Below are 21,045 nucleotides of genomic sequence, written 5' to 3' on the forward strand. Positions count from 1 at the left end.
TCATTAGCAATTGTTTTATATGATCTACATGTTTAAGTGCTTACATTTGGATGATAGGTTAAATAAAAACTATTATAATTCCATCTTACGTGTTCATTTTCACTTTTAAAAATGTGCGGCTACCGTAATTACATGTGTGCTTGCACTTGATGTCTACCAAACGCTGCTGCTTTAGACCCACAGGTGTCTTGGCCTCTGGCCCGTGTAGCAGCTGCGTCAGCTTTCAGGTGTGGGTCTGGCAGTCTGGCAGCAGGGCCCCTGCGTCACTCTTATGGACCAAGGTGGCCAAGTGGGCGTGGCATGGTGCCACTGGAGGGAGGACTGAGAGGATGGGGTGCTGGGGTGCGAGTCCAGGGCAGCTGGCCCGTGACAGGTGGGATGGCTAACAGGTGGGCTGGCTAATCAGAAGCCCCAGGTTCACTTCTCATGCCTTCTGTGCTGTGGCCACAGACCTTGGATCTGGAGGTAGCCTTGGGTTCTACTGCCTGTTGCACCAGTTGACAATATGGGGCAATTCTTGCTGGCAGGAAACGGAGTCGGTGGCTCCAGAAGCTAGGTTCCTTGAATCTTAATTCTACCTCTCCCTGCCCGCCTCGGACTCTCAGAGGAGGTTCAAGACCCCTTCCTACTCTGCATAGTTTGATGCATCTTTGCACATGCCGGAGCCTTTTCAGGAATGCTGTTGGCCCTTCCTTCTACCCAGCTGCCCTTGACCGAGCAATCATTTATTCTTCAAGTCTCTACTGTAAGTTCTAGGATGGCAGGATCCTGGTGATGTTTGATATCCAACCCAGCATGCCGGCAGAATGAGGTATATGGTCAAGAGTCACTGGTGAATGATTGGTATCCCTTCCTCAGGGAAACCTGTCCTGAACGCCTCCCATCCCCCAATCGGCCCAGGCCTCTGTAACTCCCTGTCCACTCATCATCTGTATCCCTGCTGGACAGTGAGCTGCCCTGGAGCAGGGATTGTGGCTACACTCCCAACACCTTCTAGAGCTTGGCACCGAGCAGGTGCTCAGGCAATCAGGAATGAGAAACAAACCTGGGCCGGCACCTTCCCTGATGGAGGGCCAGGTGCCTGAGGTGCTCTGCAAACCCTCCCAGTGTCCTGCGTAGGTGGCCCACACCAGGGTGGGACAAGTGCAGGAATCTTGCCGGTGATGTGGAATTCTGCCTCTCATCACAGCTGTGGCTCTGGGAACCTCCCTCACCCAAATCCCGGGGGATGCCGACAGTGAGGAGCAAACACTGCCCTTGAGCACAGCCCCGGATGCGGTCGGAGAATCACTACAGGACTCCTGAGCACTTGCTGGGTCACCAAGCCTGCTGCTGGCTGTGGGGTGTGCACCCCCCCGCCCCCTTGGTGCAACAGAGCCTCACACCAGCCAGCACAGAAAACATTGCTTTATTAACTGCGTTTGCCAACACACGAGGAGTGCAAAGGGCTCCTTGAGACACTGGCCCTGGTGGGAGCCCGGGTCCAGAAAGCCCCATGAGTGAGCAGGACAGGATGGGAGTGGGAGCTACGCAGCAGCGGCAACACAGAATCATGCAGGGCACATGGGCACTGGCCGCGGCAAGGCGGCCATACATTCTATTGCTCGTTAAGGGGAGCGAACGTGGACAATGTACAAAAAGGAGAAATAGGTCTTTGCGTTAATGAAAAATACATTTTTTCTCTACAAAGGAATCTCTTCTAATACAAGAAAATAAATATTGCAACATAAGCCAAAAATAATTTAAAATTGCTCTTTTCAATATATTTTCAATATTTCTCTTGTATATTAACAAATGGCACATCACTTTCTTTGAAACAAGGACAGAAGGTGTCGCCTCCTGTGACATTCATATCATCCCCCCACCCCGAGTCGTTTGCGGAGCACAGAGTGTTTTGTGTGTCTGAGGGACAAGGTGGCAGGAAGTGCCTTAAAGAACAACCAAAAGTCCCAGACTCCAGCCCTGGCTCTTTGGCCAATGTGGCCAGCTGGGCCAGGGGTGTGGGAAGTGGCCTCCCCAAGGGCCTTGTGACAGGCATCCGGACCATTCTGCAGAGCTCTGGGCATGGGCAGAGGCTGGCCACATCTGTGAGCAAGGAAACGCCAAGTCCGGCTGCTGCCAACATCTGTTAGTAGCACACAGGTGATTCTTTAGAAATTGCCCCAGCCAGTCCCACAACGTGCCCACACACGACACACAAACACGCATGCACAAGGACACAGGAGATGTGCCCTGGCACAGACGCACACACCTATAGCCCGGCACCCACGTGTGGAAACCTCGGGGGCTTCTCGAAGGAAATCGAGACCCTCATATTACAAATGCTCACACTGTCACAAAGTCAGAGAGCTCATTTAATAAAATAAAGCCTTTCTACCTTTCTTCTCCTTAGTCACTTTAAAATACATTTATGATCCATAAAAATACTTTCCTTGCAACTTACCCTTTTCTCACTGTGAAAAGGGGGAAGGTGGAGCTGTGCAGCCCAGACTGGGAAAATGAGGAATGACAGAATGAGTAACAGAGCAGCTTCTCCCTCCCAGAAGAGGGCCGGTGAGTGGTGGCAGATGTGGTCAAGCATGGGCTCTGCCTCGGCCTATGGCCTGCAAAAGGCCTCCTGCTTTCTTCCCTGCTTCCAAGCTCAACACCAGGGGTGGCAAAGCTGTCCACATGGTGAGCAGTAGACCAGAGAGAGTGTGAAGGGGCTGTGGCTAATGGAGGAAATGACCGTGGTGGGGACCAGCATCCTTGACCTCTGCGTAGTCTTGCTGGGTGCCCTAAAGGTGGACAGCTGCCCGGCAAGAATAGCTCTAGGGCCTGGCGTGGGAGTGAAGGCCCCCTACTTCCCTCATCAGCCGGCCGAACAAATCCCTTAGCCCTGCGCAGGACATGGCCCCAGGGAGAGTCCAGTCCAAAGTCAAAAGCCAACACAGAAAATCAAGAGGCCAACCTGGGCAGAGGCCCCCCAAAGAGAGCTGGCTGCCCCCTGCCTGGCCTACCCAGACCAGACCCTGGCCAGCCGTGCTGCATTCTCTGCCCAGTTCTCTCCTGCCCCCAGGGAGCCCAGACTCTGCCTCGGAACACATGAATGGGTAAAGGGGCAAGTGCTGAGTCTACTGGGCCTGAGCCATTCCTGACACCCCACCCCCACCCCTGGCAGAGTTTGGTTGTTCTTTAAGCTCGTCCCCTGGCTTCCTGTGAGGTCAGACCGGGCAATCCAGTACAGACAAGATTGTGACCCAAAGCATGGGGAAAGAGGACTGTTCAAAGGCAGTAAACAGAGAACGGGGGTTGGGGCACCAGTGCGTACACTGCACTGGCCGTGACTGCCAAGGGGGCAGGCCGACTCAACTCTACATGGTACCTTGTGCCACCCCAACGCCCAGAATCCTGGAAGCCCGTCCTGAGTCCATTCCACCTGGACCAATTTGCCTGATCTGAACGGAGTCCTATCTTTGCTTCCTACTTTGCTAAAATTCCCATGAAACTGAGTGTCGATGACAATGCCACTTTCGTACCTTGAAAGTTCCGGAGTCAGGGGTGGGTAGTCAAGCTGCTCCCCATCCCGCTGATTTGCAGGTTGTATATCTGTGTCGGGGCAACCACATGGTAAAGACTTTTGCCATGCTGGTTTTTCGGTCAGGATTCTTCGCCCCCTCTTTGAGACTGAGTTTGGGAAAGCTCATGGTGGACCCAGCCCCGGATCTGAAATCCAGTGCTGGGTCCTGCTTCCAGATTTGAATAGTTGAGCAGCAGCATAACAGCAACCTTTTCCAAGAGCTCGGACTCGTCTCCTTGGGTGTGTGCAATGAACACATCTCTATGCTTTGTTGCTAAAGAACTCCATTAAAAAAAAAGAAAAAGTCCAAGTGACAAGTTGTCAGGTCCAGGCTGTGCTGTGTTATGGTCAAAATATTCTTTGGCATCCATAGAATGATTCGACTGATTCACTGGACTTTTGCAAGTTTCTTGTTGGAGAAGTTCTAGCTTCACCAGTGGCGGAAGTGACCCAGGAGTAATTCATGAAAGAAAAAAAGCCATGTTTTCACTGAATTCCTTGTTTGTTTGTTCCCTGAGCTATCACCCTGGGGCCTCTCCACTGAAACTCTTCAGAGCAACTACCTGGGACCTAGAGGGTGGGACGGAAAAGGTGGCAGGCGGGTCCGTGGCGGGGAGGGAAGGCATAGCCAGGAGGGGAAGGCATAGCCAGGAGAGGGGGTCACGGCTCACAGGGTAGAGGAACCAGCAACATTCAGCAAGACTTGAACCCTATCCCAGGCCCCGGGATCCCACTGCTTGTTGGAAGGAGTAGTTTCCAAAAGGAAACTGAGGAAGAAGCTCGTCTCTTAGCAGGACTGGAAAATTTGAAAAGGCAAATGGTCTGGTCTGGTCAGGTCAGTTGTCTGGGAGTGACCAGACTTGGGCCGAGACTGGCCCCGAAGGAAGGAAGGAAGTTGGAGCCCCAGAGCAATTCTCTAAGTGGGGGAGTCTGAGCCCCACGCCCCTGTCTGGGCACTGGCCCTCCCTTGCAGCCCTCCACCGGCACTGGCGGCTGGCTGTTTGGGAGTCCCCTGAGTAAATGGCACAGCTCAGGAAGAGTTCCAGGAACCCTTTCTCCGAGCCGCCGGGCTGGGCACTGGCAGGGGTGGAGCAGCAAGGGAGTGGAGGGTCGTGGGGTGGGCGGGCAGGCCTCAGATGATGTGCGTTGATCAGGAACAGCTGGGGTTCCTCTGGAACCAGCAGGCCCTCTGCGCCCCCTCAGTGCTTTCTTGTATAAGCTCGTTGTGCTTGTGACAGTGAGTAGACTCTGGCTGGGTATCACTTATTAGACTTCCTTGGGGATCAGTGGAGTGCAGCAGGACCCCCCAAATGGACCCCAGTAGGATTTGGGGGCAAGGCGGGGCAGGCCCTGGGCTGGCCCATCTGCCATGAAATAATGCCCAAACGACGGTCTGTGTCACCCAGTGGCAGCGGGCTGGAGTCCTGGGCTCTTTCTCACCTTGCCTACATCTAGCCAGGAGCCTGGCAAGGCCGTGCGGGCCGGGGCGGGGCACTGCCAAGGCAGGGACAGTGCCCAGGACCTGCGATGGTCCTTGCGGCCAGAGCCATGGAGGGAATCCTACTGTCCTAGGCCAGCACAGAGGAAAGACAACAGTGTGGAATTCAAAACTCTCTCTATATTAAAAATAAAACCACAACGGAGTGGCAGTCTCAAGGGTCTGAGACACTCAGCAGAGATAGGAAATGGCAGTTGTGACTGGGCTGAGGCCTCATGGGAGACCAGGGCAGGGCCCAGGATGGGGTAGGGGTGACTTAGGAGGCCAGTACCCCCATGCGGACCACCTCCTCAGCCCCTGCTTCCCGGGGAGCCTGCTGCACCCCACTGTCCTCAGCTTCCACATCTGAGTCGCTCATCTCCCCATCAGAGAAGTAGCCATCAGTCTCAGTGTCAAAGTGTAGGCTGACCTTGGGCCTCTCGGCCACAGCAGAGGGCGGTCCTGTCCCAGCATCAGGCCTGGCACCTGGCGATCTCCGGGTTCCCTTGTTTTCGCGGGGCAGCCGGAGCCGGCCCAAGGGCTTGGGGCTCACTGGAGGGCCAGGCACTTGGACATTCGAGTCGGCAGCCATTGGGACTGCCTCGTCCGGGGTCTCGGGGGCCAGAGGGGGGCTCTCGGGGGCTGCTGGGATGGGACAGTCCCCAGCTGCAGGGCTAGATGGCAGGTGGGAAGGCGTTCGCCGCATTGCTTTCCGGGCCACTGGCCCTTGCCCCGCCTTGCCAGAGCCCGCATCCTGGCCCCAGGGCTTCTTGGGGGATTTGTCTGGAATCGTCCGTGAGCCAGGCCCATCCTGTGGTGGCTTCTTCTTGGCAGGCAGGCGGGTACGGCCCCGGGCCTTCCTGGCAGGGTCCCCGGGGCGCAGTGATGGGTCCCGCATGAAGCTCAGCAGTGTCTCCTCATCTTGTAGCAGCTCCTCTGACAGCAGCCCAGGAGCGGGGTCTTCACGGTGCCCGTGGTTCAGTGACCACTCGCTCATGGCCATGTTCTCTGCCGTGATCTGTACTGACTGAGCCAGCCAGCTGTTGAAGAAGGTGCCATCGATGGGGAAAGAAGTGGACAGGCCTGGCCAAGGGGAGAGAGGAGGCAAGTGAGAAACTTGCAGGTGTGAGTTGAACCCTCTCTCAGGAAACCCTCTCAGACCCTCCCCAGCAGGCCACCTGCCTCCCTCCCTCACTCTGTGCCAGACCACACTGAGCCGTCTGGATTTGTTGATCCCTCCTGCCAACACCACCGAAGAGGAGGGGCCACAGCATATACCCCTCTCCCCCAGTACTCCCAGAACTGGCTTCATGATTTGTGGTGCAGAATGCAAAGGGAAAATGCGGGCTCCCTGTTCAAAAATTATTAAGCTATTTCAAGGCGACAACAGCAGAACAGTAAACCAAGCAAGAGCCCTTTGAGAATGTACCAGTTCTGCCCACAATCCCCATCCCAGGGATGCAAGAGATGGAGGAATGAAGGGAAATGCCCTCACGCCACCAGGGGGCGCTGGGTTTTCATAAGAGCTGCTTCCAAAGCAGAGAAGCTGAATCAGTGTGTCAGGAGTGAATAGGGTAGCCAAGTGCTTCTGGGTAGAAATTCCCTCTTGGAGATCTGGGGCGGCAGGTGATCCTGAGTCTTCCTTTTGATACCCAAGTGGTCTCCTTCTTGAGACTGATGGAAAGACAAGATGACCTGAGGCCTCCCTGCTGGAGGTGAGGTCTGGAAGATGCCACAGCCATCCCTAAAAAGTGTTCTGGGGAAGCATATGACACCCCGGAGACAGAGCCCAGAGCTGGGGGACATTCAAGAGCTGTTGTGCTTAATGCGGCTGCAGTAAGGCGTCTGTGAGTGACGATGGGCTGGGCCAGTACCTGTGGCATCTCCTTTGGGTCTCTTTGGGTGGCTCCAGGAAGGCTCCCTGGTGCTGGAGGGAGGGCTCATTGGAGAAATCCCAGCAGAGTGGGACCAGGATGGAGAATTCTGGCAGACCCTCATCTCCCGGCATAGGGCTGCATTCTGGAAGGGCCTAGATGGCCTACCAGATCCCTTGAGGGCCTCCAGAAAAATCTGGCATCCAAGACTGGCTAGGGGAATGTGCGTGTGAGCTCCTGGCCTAGTCTCCAGGTCTACAAAAGGGGAATTTCTTGGGATGCCAGGCAGGACTGAGACCCTACCTGGTTTACCAAAGGTGTGAGCCCCTGAGTATGGAAGGGCCTGCTGTGAAGCCTTTGGCCTTCCTACTTGGTGCAATAGAAGTGCTGGGAGACCCTGCTGGCCTTAGGTTGGGGGCTACAAATGGAGTGATGGTGTGAGCCTGGCCATGTCTGCCAGGCCAGTGTGGCCACTCACTCACCCAGCTGCCCCAGGACTGAGTCAGGCCCCGCTTTCACTTTCTCTTTCTTCTCGGGGCTGCCCTTTGGGCCCTCGCGGCCTTTCCTTTTCGAGTCGCTCTTCTTGCCCTTTGCTCTCCTCCCAGACCCCTCTGTGCCAGGGAAAGAAAGAGCAGGAGGGAAGTGGTTACCCGGAGCAGCTCAGTCAAAACCATCCTAGGAGTCCTCGCCCACCTAAGCCTCACCTTCCAGGTCACCTTGCCCTGCTGATGGGCCCCAGGCTCAGAGCCATGGGCGCCTGGGGTAAGTGGGGCTCTAGTGAGTCAGGAATAGCTGGTGGGAAAGAGAGGGGTCACTGCCTACTGCTGCCCTTGAGCGGCTTGGGGAGGGCACGGGACCACGAAGAGGGTGGAGGACACCCTGAAGGACCTGAATGCAGGCTGATTTACAGGCCTATAGATGTGGAGGGAGTCCTGGTCGGTGGGGGAAGGAGTTGAGCAGCCAGGACAGGCAGGAAGGCCAAGCTGAGTGGCCAGGACAGGGCCTTCAAGGCCAGGCCGAGGAGCCAGGCAGGATGGGGTGGAGGGAACACTGAGGAGTTGAGAGACATGGGTTCTAAGTCAGGTCCTTGAGCAAGTCTACCCTCTGGTCTCCTGATCTGCTCTTGAGGTCACTCAATAGATGGCAGACTAGGGATGCACACCTGTCCCTCATATCCTTTTGGTACCTGACCACACAGGTCTAGGCAGCCCCTGAGAATACTGGAACAGGGGAGGACATCTGTAAGGAGAGGCCCAGTTGCCAGAAATCTCCTAGCTTTTTAGCCAGAGGCTGGCGCGGTTCCCAGATAAAGCTTCACAAGGAGGTTGAGAGATATGCAGTCTTCCCAGCTCTGTTGCTAATTGCCGGTGCAACCTCAGGCTGGGCCTCAAAAAGCCTCATCTCTGACGTGGGACCTATGCCTGCATAATTTGGAGACTTCGAAGCTTCCCTCACTTCCCTGAGGAAAGTCTGAGCTCTTTGAGGACAAAAGACTTTGCATTTCTGACCCCATCAACCCCCAAACCTCATTTGAGACATCGTCCTTTTGTCCCAGTGGCTGCTAGGCCAGCCTCCTTCCAGTTTCTCTTAAAAGGCAGGCTCTGGCTTCTAGGATTCCAAACCGTCCTGCCCTCCACCTGGTTCAGCTCACGCCATAAACGTCACTACTGTGGGAAGCCTTCTCCAGCCATTTGGCCAGACAGGCCTCAACAATCTGCTGGTGGTAGCCATGTCCTATCCCAGGCGCCGAATGTCAAAACCTCGAGGGCATCAGCCAGGTAGAGGCAAACCTGTCTCCCCTCCAAATGGCCTGCTCTGAACAAAGGGCTGCCTGCTGCTGCCACTCAGGTCTAGGAGCTGTAAAAGTGCCCAGACTCAACACGGGGACAGGACCCTGGCTCTTGACCAGGTTTCTGGAATCCTGTACCTGAGGCTACTACATGCCCTGTCACTTTCTGTCACCCTGATGGTGGGGCTCTCCGTCTGCAGCCAAATGCATGGCTGCAGTGAGATCCCAGGAAGCCTGATGTGTTTCCAGAATCACCACTGCTGTGAAGCCATCTCTGATACTCTGTCTCTGCACTGGTGCCAGCTGCAGCCCCTCGGGCACCACAAGGACAGGGACTCTATCCATTCAGTCCATGGCAGTGTGCCCCATGGTGCCCAGCACAGAGCCTGGCATACTGTTTACACTCAGTTCATGCTTGCTTCAAAAAATCAACAGATAAGAGGGAGCCTGGAGGGGCGCCTGGGTGGCTCAGTGGATTAAGCTGCTGCCTTTGGCTCAGGTCATGATCTCAGGGTCCTGGGATTGAGCCCCGCATTGGGCTCTCTGCTCCGCGGGGAGCCTGCTTCCTCCTCTCTCTCTGCCTGCCTCTCTGCCTACTTGTGATCTCTCTCTGTCAAATAAATAAAATCTTAAAAAAAAAAAAAAAAAAAAAAAGAGGGAGCCTGGAAAGCTCTGGCTGCCAGGAAGCTGCCAGTCCTGGGGAGGCACACAGTAGGGTCTGACCTCTGAGTGCACTCGACCCAGCCTGAACCAGGACTTGTATTTGGCAGGGCTAAGGTTTCTTAGGCCAGAGTGGTTTGTGATCCCAAAGGGCATAGCAGGCAGCTTGCCTGGGGTGAGGGCAGGGCAGTACGAGGGCCTTGTTCTGAGGGTGGCCCAGCAGCAGCAGCTCCTGGCTCAAAATCTCTCTCCTCCATCTGGCTACCTGTCTTCCAACATTAAAGAGCCCTTTTTTGAGTGAAGCATTGCCCTCCTTAAGATGCACACACTCTGGAAATGGCCCTGTGTCTGGCGGTATCCACACAACTAACAGGAGCAATGTTGAAGCTTCTTTGGCCTTGATTTCCAGATCTGTTGAGCACATGTCACAGCAACAGTTGAAGAAAATAGAGAAAAAACCCTGCTGGTACAGTGTCTAAATTCTATCACATGAGGTCAGAGGGTAAGAACACACAGGTTCTCTTCCATCTCTGGAGCAGCTGCCTGATTCAGGATCCACACAGAGGCACACGGGTTCAGGGAAGCTCACTAGCTTCCGCCCGTCCTGCCCCAACACCAGCCTAGAGCCGCTGTTGACATGCCAGAACCATGATGGCCCTGGAAGTACCTAGGTGTTCCCAGTGGACCAGAAAGCTCCCTGGCCCAAAGTCTACATTCCCAGCTCTGGCTCCTTGTTAGTCAACACACAAGAGGGCCCTAGGCAGTCCTATCTCAGTCTACTAGTTGGTTATAGACAGTCCACGTATGGGCCAGCAGCCCCGGGCTCCTGGTACATGCCCCCTGTGTATGTACAGGCCCTGAGCACACACCCTCCCTGGGCCGTGGCCCCTTGACAGTGTGCACACTGAGCAGGGGCTGGCAGACGGCAGGGAAGGCACCCACCTCGACACAGGTCCTGTTCAATCAGTTTCATCTGCAGGTGGAATATCTGCTCCTGGAGTTTGCAGATGGCGTGCTTCGTCCTCTCGCGCCTCGTCACCATGTAGCACAGATTTCTAACCTGAGGAGACAAGAGAGAGGTTTGCCACTTTACTCACGGCTGGTCACCCCTGACCTCCCCGCTCCAGGGGGCCACCGCTGCCTACCCTGCCCAGGACATCTGGGAATCAGTTCCCAAGCCCCGAGTGTGTCCTCAGCCCCGAGCCACCTGGTCCAAAACACAGACAGAGCATAGCCTTGATCCTGCAGCCCCCATCGAGCCAGAGTCAGGGAGGGATGCAGGGAGAGCATCTGGTGAGCTCAGGCTGGTGACTCCCCCCACCTCCTCCTGGCCACCATTTCCTGGCCCAGTCTGCCATGCTGCCCCTCAAGGCCTTTCCAGTGTGGCTGCCCTCTCATATTTACACAGTGTCCCCAAGTCTCACTGGGACCTGGCAAGGTCACCAGGTCCATCCCTCTGCCTCCTGTCCAAGGCCTCTTTTTCCAAGACATTCTTCAGCCATAAGCCCCGTGGCAAACCCAACTCCCGTCCTAGGACACAGAGCAGTGACACCTCCAGAAGAACAGCTTCTGACCCAGCAGGGTTCTGCTGTGGCCAAGCCATGTCCACTTGCTGCACTAGGACCGAAGCCAAGCTCACTCCTGCTCTGGCCAAGGCCCCTAGTCCACATGGCTATGACCTCAGGAGGGAAAGTAGGGGCCTCTCCGACTCCCTTCGGTCAGCTAAGAAGAGTGTTGAGTGCCTGGGAAACCAGTTTGCTTAGCTCATAGGACACAGACCCACTTCTGCAGCTGTTCTGAAAGCACCTGAAGCCTGGGCCATGTTGTTCCCTGTCCACCTGGCACCCTTCTCCAGCATGCCATCCCCTCATTGCTGCTCTCAGAGTGGAGCACACTTCTGGGACCAAGACCAGGCCCCCTCTATCAAGGCATTTCCTTGTTCTGGCATCGTGTTCAGCTCAGGGTGAAGCCTCAAAGCAGGGACAGCTGGCCAGAAGCTGTGAGCTGGAATTCTGGGTCCCACCAGGATAGTCTCTGTCTGTGTCTGGGTTCTACCTTCAAAGCCGAGTTCAGGCTTCATGTCCTTAAGCTGCCTAGGGGTGACCTGTGGGTTCCAGAGTCCTTGCCTTTGTCATGACCTGCATTTCTCCTGGCCTGGGGGACAGCTGTGATCACATCCCTCTGCAGACAGGGGCATCTTCCCCTTCCTTCCTGAACCTAGCAGTGGAAGAGATCCCAGAAATGCCAGGCTCTGCAGGAACTCCAAACAGCACTCTACACTGCTAAGTGCACACAGCCTAGACCCTGGACACAGGCCATCCATGGCCCACACCTCCCTAAGGGGCAGCAACCTGGCCCCGCCTACGCACCCTTGCTTCCTCTCAAATCCTGGACTTCCTCAGGACCTCCTCGTAGCCACATATCCCTCAACACCAGCTGTGGCTCTGGGAACTCAGGTGGTGTTGGGCCCTGGGCTCAGCGGTGCACAGTGCCAATGGGGAGATCTCTTTCTTCTGAGGGCTTCCTGCTAGCAGGGCAGAGAGATGTAGAGCGAGTATTGACAGGACCAAGCAACCCTGATCCAGACCTGGGAAGAGACCTGGAAGAGAAGGCTTCTTGCACAAAGGGGAAGTCAGGCCAAGTGAGAGATGATCATGCACAAGGGCACACAAGGCCAGGCAGAGGAGAGGCAGGGCAAGACCTTGTGGCTAGTGTGCCAGGCTTTACTTGACTAAGCCAGGCCGAGGGGAACTGAGAAGGGACTTTGCTGGGGATGGGGGGGTGGGGTGTAAGTGCTGAGACCCTGGAGTCACCCTTCAGGACCTAGCTCCTCCTCACCTGTCCCCAGAGCCAGTCCATCAGCACGCCCCATTCGTCCCTGGTGAACCTCATTCCTATCAGCTCCCTCCACTTCCGGTCACCTTATCAGCTCCACTGGGACAGGCAGGCATCCTGACCCTTCAGCTATCTCAGACCACCTTCTTGAAATGTAAAACCCCCCTCCCCTTAATAACCCCACTGGTTTTCCTACCAGGATGAACAGTGCCCCCTGCCAAATTTTACATCCACATGGAATCTCAGATATGATCAGCTAAGATGAGGTCATACCGGATATGAATGAGCCCTAAATCTAGTGACTGGTATTCCTATAATAGGCCACACAAAGACCATGTGAAGAAATATAGGAAGCATGCCACGTGACAACACAGGGAGAGATGGAATCAGGGGTCTACAAGTCAAGAAATGCTAAGCATTGCTGGGAATCAAAAGCCAGGAGAGGGGGCACCTGGGTGGCTCAGTGGTTTAAAGCCTTTGCCTTCAGCTCGGGTCGTGATCCCAGGGTCCTGGGATCAAGCCCCGTGCTGGGCTCTCTGCTCAGCAGGGAGCCTGCTTCCCTTCCTCTCTCTCTGCCTGCCTCTCTGCCTACCTGTGATCTCTGTCTGTCAAATAAATAAATAAATAAAATCTTTAAAAAAAAAAAAAAAAAAAAGCCAGGAGAGAGGCCTGGAACAGATCCTCCCTCACAGCCTCTAGACGGAATCAACCTTGACAATGCCCTGATCCTGGACTTGGAGTCTCTAGAACTATAAGAAACCACATTTCTGTTAAGGCTTCGAGTTTATAATGCTCTGTTATAGAAGGCCTAGTAAATGAACACAGCTTCCTATGGCACTTAAGAAAAAAAAAAAAAAATCAGAGCCAAGTCCAAACCTTTGCCAATCTGAGCTCCCCCAGGCACCTCACAGCTCATGTCCCACAACCCTCCAGTCTTGTCCTTTCTGTGTCCAACCCCTTTCTGCCTTGGGGCCTTGGTATATATCTGAGGCTCTTTCCAAGGCTAGACCTTGTCCTTCAGGTCCTGGCTCAAACGTCACCTCCAAAAGGTCTTCCCTGTCCACTGCATCCAAGTAGCCCAACATTATTCTCCCTGTATCCTAGTCCATTTCCCTCCTGGCACTCATATCGCCTAGTGTGCATGGGGACATTGGGGATGAAGAGACAAATTCATAGATACTTTGGAGGCCTGAAAACAAATCAGTCAACACGTTCAACCTAAAACAGATCAGTCACGGGGCACCTGGGTGGCTCAGTGGGTTAAAGCCTCTGCCTTTAGCTCGGGTCATGATCCCGGGGTCCTGGGATCGGGCCCCGCATCGGGCTCTCTGCTCAGCAGGAAACCTGTTTCCTCCTCTCTCTCTCTCTGCCTGCCTCTCTGCCTACTTGTGATCTCTATCTGTCAAATAAATAAATAAAATCTTTAAAACACAGATCAGTCAAGGTATGGCTTTAAAAAAATTTACCAAATATGTCATTCTCAAACTTTACTCTAACACTAACTTATAAAGATGACCTGAGGCTCAGAACTGCAAATGTTCCTCTCAAAGAAACCAATACTTAAGACCTTCCTATTAAAATACAGACCTTTTTTGGTCTTTTATTGTTTACAAAAGGGTTTCTTAAGGCAAACCCAAATGAATTACCAGCATCAAGATCCCTTGGGTAGCTGGTTAAAAATACGGATTCCCAAGGCACCTGGGTGGCTCAGTTGGTTAAGTGTCTGCCTTCAGCTCAGGCTGTGATCCCAGGGTCCTGAGACTGAGTCCCACATCAGGCTCCCAGCTACAGCAGGAGTCTGCTTCGCCCTCTGCCTCTGCCTACAGTTTCCCCTACTTGTGCTTTTTCTCTCTTTCTGTTAAGTGGATAAATAAAATATTTAAAAGCAAAAACAAAAAAACCCCACAGATTCCCAGTGGGGAGCCTGGGTGGCCTCAGTCATTTAAGTATCTGACTTGATCTCAGCTCAGGTGTTGGTCTTGGGGCTGTGAGTTCAAGCCCCATGTTGGGTTCCACACTGGGTTTACAGCTTACTTATACAAACAAACAAAAATCCACACAGAGTCCCAGGCTTGGGAGAATAGCAAAGTCTCTGGGGGTTGGGTTCTCAAATACACATTTTATATAGCACTACATAATCTGAAAATTACTACCCTCAGTCAAGCGCCTCCAAAGTGAGCTGCACAGGCTACTGAGTTAGTTCATCACACTACAGGAAAAAGACATTAAAGTATCTACTGGTGTGTGTGTGTGTGTGTGTGTGTATGTGTGTGTGTATGTTTTTTTAAGATTTTATTTTTAAGTGACCTCCATACCCAGCGTGGGGCTGAACTCCCAACCCTGAGATCAAGAGTCACACACTCTACCGACGGAGCCAGCCAAGCGCCCCTACCAGAGTGTTTTTGATCCTGTGAGAAATTCTGATTATGTCTGCTTCTTAATATACAGTGGTAGATATGAATGAGACATGAGAAAGTATAACATATTGTAGGTAAATGCTGAGTTTTTCTCCTGATAAGGTACATTACACAATCAGTGATACCTGAAGGCTCTCGCTGTAGAAGACAGCAAAGCTTCTTCCTGTGAAAATCTCAACAATGCCTACACACTGGTCAGGATGGGACTCCCTGCTGCCCCCTCGCGCTGGAATCACCAACTAATTCTCTAATTTCTCTCAAGACTCTTCGTTCAAAAAAGAAAAGAAAAGAAAAAGACCGTTTGTTGGTTCCATACTTAATTTTACCAAATGGAGCATTCCTCTTCTGTGATGACTTTTGGGGACCAAATACTGATACCGTAGAAGCTCATCCAACCTATCAAGTTCCTTACACTGTCATTATTGGTTTTTTTCTGACTATAAACATAAAAAGTTCTCTTAGAAACAATGGGAGTGAGGGGCGCCTAGGTGGCTCAGTCAGGTTAAGTGTCTGCCGTTAGATCAGGTCATCATCTCAGGGTCCTGGGATTGAGCCCCACATGGACCTTCTTGATCAGCAGGGAGCCTGCTTCTCCCTCTCCCTCTCCTCACCCCCAACTATTCTCCCCGCCCAAATAAATAAAAATCTTTTTAAAAAAATCAGAGGGGCACCTGGGTGGCTCAGTGGGTTAAAGCCTCTGCCTTTGGCTCAGGTCATGATCTCAGGGTCCTGGGATCGAGCCCTACATCGGGCTCTCTGCTCAGCGGGGAGCCTGCTCCCCCCACCCACCTGCCTCTCCACCTACTTGTGGTCTCTGTCAAATAAATAAATAAAATCTTAAAAAAAAAACAGAATGAAAAAAAAAATCAATCAAGTTGCAAAGTCCCCCAAACTAGGGATTGGTCATAAAAACAGCCTTTCTGTTTTGATGAAATTGTTGCGGTATCGTTAAAATCTTAGAGTGAACCTGAATACGGGGAGGAGAGGGGAGGGGCAGGGGAGGCTCCTGGCCAGTTATATTGAGCTAGACTAGACTAATGCTGAGGCATCAGTGGAGACTAGGAGGTTGTGGGGGGGAGCAGGCTTGGAGCTGGGTGTGCTGGGCATGAGATGCTGGAGACCAGAAGGGAGGTGTGGGCTGGACCAGCCTCCTGAGGGGGAGCAGAGCCATGGAGCAGAGCACTGAGAAGTCCCCCTGGGGGGTGGTGAACTGATGATCCCTCGGGCCAAGGAGTATTCACAGGAAGCAGGAGAACAAGAGTATTAAGGGAAGATGTGGTCAGAGTGTCCAAAAGAAACATATTTTAAGACCAAAGGTATGTCTGACAGTGGCTACCATAGCTGAGAATTCTGGAGGATGAGGATGGTGTAGTGGCCACGAGAGGTAGGTAGATGGAAGCTATTGGTGGCATTGGTGGATAGTTCTGGAATATGGTAGTGGCAGGAGCCTGGCCAGAGTGGGAAGCAAGGAATTAAGAGCAGTGAGGGAGGACAGGAAAGGGAGGATGGGGATGGGGGTAGTAGCGGGTCCCAGGACTAGAGGAACAATGGGGAGGGAGGATGTGTTTTCAGAGATGGGAGAAGGTGAAACGGACTCAAATCCTGGAGACTGAGTGAGCCTAAAGAAAAGGACTCCTGTGCTGCAGGGTGAGCACTGGGGGAAGGGGGGATAAGGAGAAAGGGGAGAGAACCGATAGAGGGCTCTACGGGCCAGAAGTTGGAGGGCTGCCTCTTGTCTGAGACACAGGAAGTGAGGTTGAGGACTGAGAAGGGGGAGCCCAGAGTAAGATGAAATAGGGGTGCAGACGGGGAATGTCTGGGCTGGGGAGCCCAGAACATCACAGAACAAGGCTGGCTGACACGAACCTCGGTGAGGCTTACCTGCTGCTCAACACAACGGGATCGCTAATAGGTGGGCCTCTGCCAGGTATGTGGCCTTTACACAGTGGCAAGGGCATGGGCAGCAAGCCAAATGGGGTGGGGCTAAAGAAAATGGGGGACAGCCAATGGGGGGTGCAGAACGGAGCAGGGAGACAGGAGGCTGTGGGCAAGTAGGGGGATTTGAGGTTGCAGGGTTACTGATGGGGCAGCGGGGTGAGGGGGTGACCAGGTTTCAGTGAAGTGAGGACATGAGTGGGCTGGCAATGTGCTAGAGATGGGCGATAGAGGGGTTGAGGGGCTGTAGTTCTGGGGCACAAGGCAGGCTTTGGTGGGAGGTCAATGAGAACAAGTCCGGGTACTGAGGACAGAGGAGATGGGGTATGACTGACCTGACAAGGAAGTGGGTGGGTGGTGAGTGTGGGAGAGTATCAGAAGTGTGGCCTTGGGGAGATCCCACAGGTCTTTCCTCATCAGGGCGGGGGGGGGGGGCGTGTGTCTGAGAGCTGCCCCCTCTTTCCTAAGCCAGGTCATGTTCTTAAGCAAACTCCTGGTAACCAGACCCAGAGCCACAGGCATGGAGCCCCATGCAGGCCAAGCCGCTGGCACGGTTGCTAGGGGACACCAGGCGGCGTTGACAGGCTGCTCGTCAGCGCTGCAATTTTTATGTTAGCTGTGAATAACTCCGGGAGCCGGCAGTGGCCGTGCCTTCCTGAGCAGCCTGCTGGGGCCACGCCTGCGGCTGAGATTTTAGGAACACACATCTTCCAAGCTGACCATAAAATGGGACTTCAGGCTGGTGGTGGCAGCGTGGCCCTGGCTTCTGCTTCTCTCAGCAAAACCCCTGCCTGGCCTTGGGGGACACAGAGATCAGGGAGGATGTTCTGTGATTCCTCCCCACGTCCTTGCACCGGGCCTGTGTGCTCAGTCCTCCACGGGGCCCCTCTTCAAGCAGCCCGCTCTTCTAAGAGCCAGACAGCAACAATAACCATGGTGGACAGCAGAGGTCACTGTGCTCCCACCTTCACTGTGACGCCAGTCAGTTGGTTCCTTATTCCCATTTTACAGAAAGGAAACTGAAACTCAGAAGACACACAGCTGGGAAATGCCGGAACTGGATGCATACCCAGGCTGCCCAAGGCTTCCGTCTCAACCCCGACCCTGCCCCCCCATGCATCTGGCCCCCAAGCTGGCCTGGTGCCCAGTCAGAGGCTGGCTCCTTTCAGCCGTTGGCCCTGGGCCATGGCCAGGTCACCAACAGTCATGGGTCTCCGCAGGAAGCCTCCCCCCGTGGCAGAGCTCTCAGCCCTGCTCACTCACGCAAGCCACCAATGTGCGGCTGTGAAAGGCCCCAAGGCTAGACCCGGAGGGGTCAGTCTGGCACAGTCTCTCCTTGGCCGGCCAGGGCTGTGCACTCCCTCACTTTGTTCTCAGCTGGTGCCTGCCAGTTCAGCTCGGGGGCTGCTGGGCAAGCATTTTGATGGGGCCCTCCCAAGCCCTGAAAAGTCAGCCCTGCCCCTTCTTCCTGGAGGACGAGTGGGCGGATTCAAACCTGACTTTGGAGGGCTCTGTCCCTTTCCCAAAGGTGTCTGCATGGCAGCTCTGGTTGCCTGGGAACCTTCTGGCATCCTAGCCCTTGACCTTGGCTCCTGGCCACAGCTTTACCAGCTGACAATGAGGTCCAGAGGTTGGGGGGACTGATAAAGGGATGCTTTTGCTTAGGAAGTACAGAGAACAGAGGTTAAGGCAACAGCTCTCCTTACAACCAACCTCCCACCCCTCCCCCCATTCAGGTCCAAATTCAAGTCACACCCTAGAAAACACACATTCCTTTAAGGCTCCCTGTCATTCATCTTCCAGACCCTTCCAGACCCCTAGCTTTCTCATCTGCTCATTAGGGCCAGCAGGAACTACTTTGCCTCTTTTTCCAGCATGATGATTAAATAAGTCACCCACCTCCTGGCTTCTCCTACACTGCCCAGCGGAGCCAGACTGTGGGCTGACCAGCATAGACGCTAGGGAGGTCAGACCTGAGGGGTCATCTGGGAAATAGCAGGAGTAAAAGCAAGGTGTGAGCGCTGGAGCCCTGGAGGGTGCAGACTCAGGGGTGGCCCAAGGACAACTCTGGAGGCAGCTCTGGTCTCTGAAAGTACTCCATGTCCTCATATACTTGATGCCACTGCCACATGAGACAGGACGCTGGGCTGCCCAGGAAGTGACGGCTACAATGTAGATGGCCTTGCCCTCTGGCCTGGCTGGAGTCAGGGACATCTGCTGTCCCCACTCTCCACCTGCCTCTTCTGCCAGGCCAGCTGCCAGGCAGTAAGCCCCCTCCCAGGCCAGCAGGGTCGTTTCCCCTTGACTGGCGCTCAGGGGAGAGGATGAGGCTGATGGAGATCGGGCAAACTGTTCCCAGTTTCAGCATCTCCACCTCACGTTCTCCCCAATATAGCAGAACACCTGCCAAGTTGTTCGACCCATTTTACAGACTTGCCGACAGAGATGGACCTAAGATAAGCAGCTGCCTCAGGTCACACAAAGCCCCTTGAACGTGTCTACACAGGGCTGTCTCCTAACAAGGCCTGGGGCAAGGACAGGCATGTGTCTCTGTGCCACACACGGAAGACACTGTGACATGATCTCACATGCTCTGGAACCCTCAGAATGAATGTCCCAAAGACGAGGGGCTGGAACAGCACCAGGATGGTTCAGAGTCCATCCTGTTTCATCCTTGGGTTGCCTCCAACCTGGTGGTAGCACTGGAGGTAACACAGTGGGAAAGAAGAGTCGAGTTCAAGGGCATACCCCACAGAACGTGGAAACTCCTCACCTCTTTTCTGGGGGAGTAGGAGGGAATGGAAGCTTTGGGGGCCTCCACTGCTGCAGGAAAGCAACTCTCACTACCCTTCATCCACCACAGCTCACCCGGAAGCCATGCGTCTCCTCATGTGACTCAGCTCCCAGGACTACCACCTTGCACCACGCTCAGACCCCCTGTCTCCCAGCATACAGCTGGGGGGTCTGGGCCACCCATCTGCTGCAGGCCCCACAATTCCTTCACCAGGGTGAGCATTTGGAAGTTGCAGCCAGAGAGGGACAGTCCCTCCTTAAAATATTCCGCAGTTTCCACACACATCATGGCCCACTCACTGAGCTGCCTTCTTCTCTCCACACAGGCCACTATGTCTCGGCCCACCTGCATGCCCCCGCACCCCACATTAACACCTGTTTTCCCTGCCCTGGCCCAGCACGTGTTTGTCGGGTTGATCCAAACTGCTGTGACTCCCAGTTCCTCCCTGGCCTCAGATTCCAAGCAGAAGCTCATGTGCTGGGAATAGGCATGGCTCACAGAGGCCACAAATGGGGACAGAGGCCAGCAAAAGCTGGAAGCCTGGGATGAGGCCCAGCTCTGATGCCCTCTAGCAGCAGGACCCTGGCAGGGCCCCCAACCGTTCAGGCCTACAAAAAGGTAGGGACAAGAGGGGTTCAGAGACCCAAGGGCTAGATCCTCCCCTCTTCTGTCCCGCAGCAGACAGCCCCACCCTATTAGAGAAATGGAGGCTCTCAGCCCCTCGGCCAGAGCGCACCATCTGAGTCCTGGAGAGCCATGGCAGCTGCAAGGCAGCGTGCACGGGGTGGAAAGGCTCCCGGGACATTCCCCGGGTAGGCAGGCCTGCCGGCGGGCCGAATACACGGCCACTCACCCTCTCTAAGTCCTGTCGCAGGTGTGTGAAGAGCTTGAGGCGGCGGTACAGGACATCCTGCTCCTGCTGGGCCAGGTTGTCCACCTCGTCAGTCTTGGGGGTCAGTAGTGGCTGGTTGGCGTTGGCTTTCCTCTTCAGCTTCCAGTACTGGTAGATGAAGTCCACCAGCGCCTCAGCCAGCTCCAGCCGCTCAGCCACCTCCGCCGGCTCCACCAGCTCGTAGAAGTCTTCCTCCAGTTGCTGCAGCCGCTGCTTGCGCACGGTCACCTTCTCCAGGTCCTCACCAGCCGGGCTGGGCTCCGCGGGGTCAGAAGCGGGCTCCCCCCTGGGGCCCCCGTCACTGTGCTCCTGGCAGAACGACTTGAATTTGACCTCGTCGTTGTCTGCTAAGATAGTCCGCATTTCCAGGCCATGGTCAAAGGCGCATGTGACGTGGAACGCTGTGACGCAGGAAGGCATGGAACACTGGAGGGAGAGGAGGGGAAGTGTCAGGCACAAGGGGAGCCCTGAGAGGAGGGAAGAGGTTCCTGAGAATCCAGGCTCCTGGTGAGATCCGACCTAAAGTGGCACGGACGCCCAACATCCTGTGGCTATGGAAGGAGCTCTGGTAAATGGGAAGGGGGAGTTCTAGGGGAGCCTGAAATGGGGTTCAATACCATACATATTCTGGGGAAATGTCAGGTGATTTGACAACCCTTGAGGATAAGCTGCATGAGTGTGTGGGTAAAATGACTTTGGAACAAGAGGCATTAGAAGAAAGAGGCTGGTGATGGTCGGTCACTGCCTCCCTTCCACAGCATGAACTAAGATGGGGAGTTGTGCATCTCCTTTGTCCTCTGGGAAGAGGGGCTG

The 21,045-nt window shown here is 54.5% G+C and overlaps 1 protein-coding gene across 11 annotated transcripts in view; it reads right to left on the minus strand.

Annotated features, from left to right (window-relative positions):
- Nucleotides 1-1,392: 1,392 nt before the first annotated feature.
- Nucleotides 1,393-21,045, minus strand: part of JADE2 (jade family PHD finger 2) — a 136,233-nt gene continuing 116,580 nt past the window's right edge. For 10 of the 11 annotated variants that reach the window (XM_046000510.1, XM_046000509.1, XM_046000512.1 and 7 more), the window contains 4 exons: nt 20,194-20,658; nt 10,302-10,419; nt 7,393-7,521; nt 1,393-6,119 (listed from right to left, as the gene is read on the minus strand). In XM_046000510.1, the coding sequence (XP_045856466.1) occupies nt 5,314-6,119; nt 7,393-7,521; nt 10,302-10,419; nt 20,194-20,658 (1,518 nt within the window). In that variant the 3' untranslated portion in view covers nt 1,393-5,313. The remainder of the gene's footprint in view (nt 6,120-7,392; nt 7,522-10,301; nt 10,420-20,193; nt 20,659-21,045) is intronic. The other variant, XM_046000511.1, reaches the window with a different exon arrangement.

The sequence above is a fragment of the Meles meles genome, chromosome 3 (genome assembly GCF_922984935.1).
Source record: "Meles meles chromosome 3, mMelMel3.1 paternal haplotype, whole genome shotgun sequence".
NCBI classification, from domain to species: domain Eukaryota; kingdom Metazoa; phylum Chordata; class Mammalia; order Carnivora; family Mustelidae; genus Meles; species Meles meles.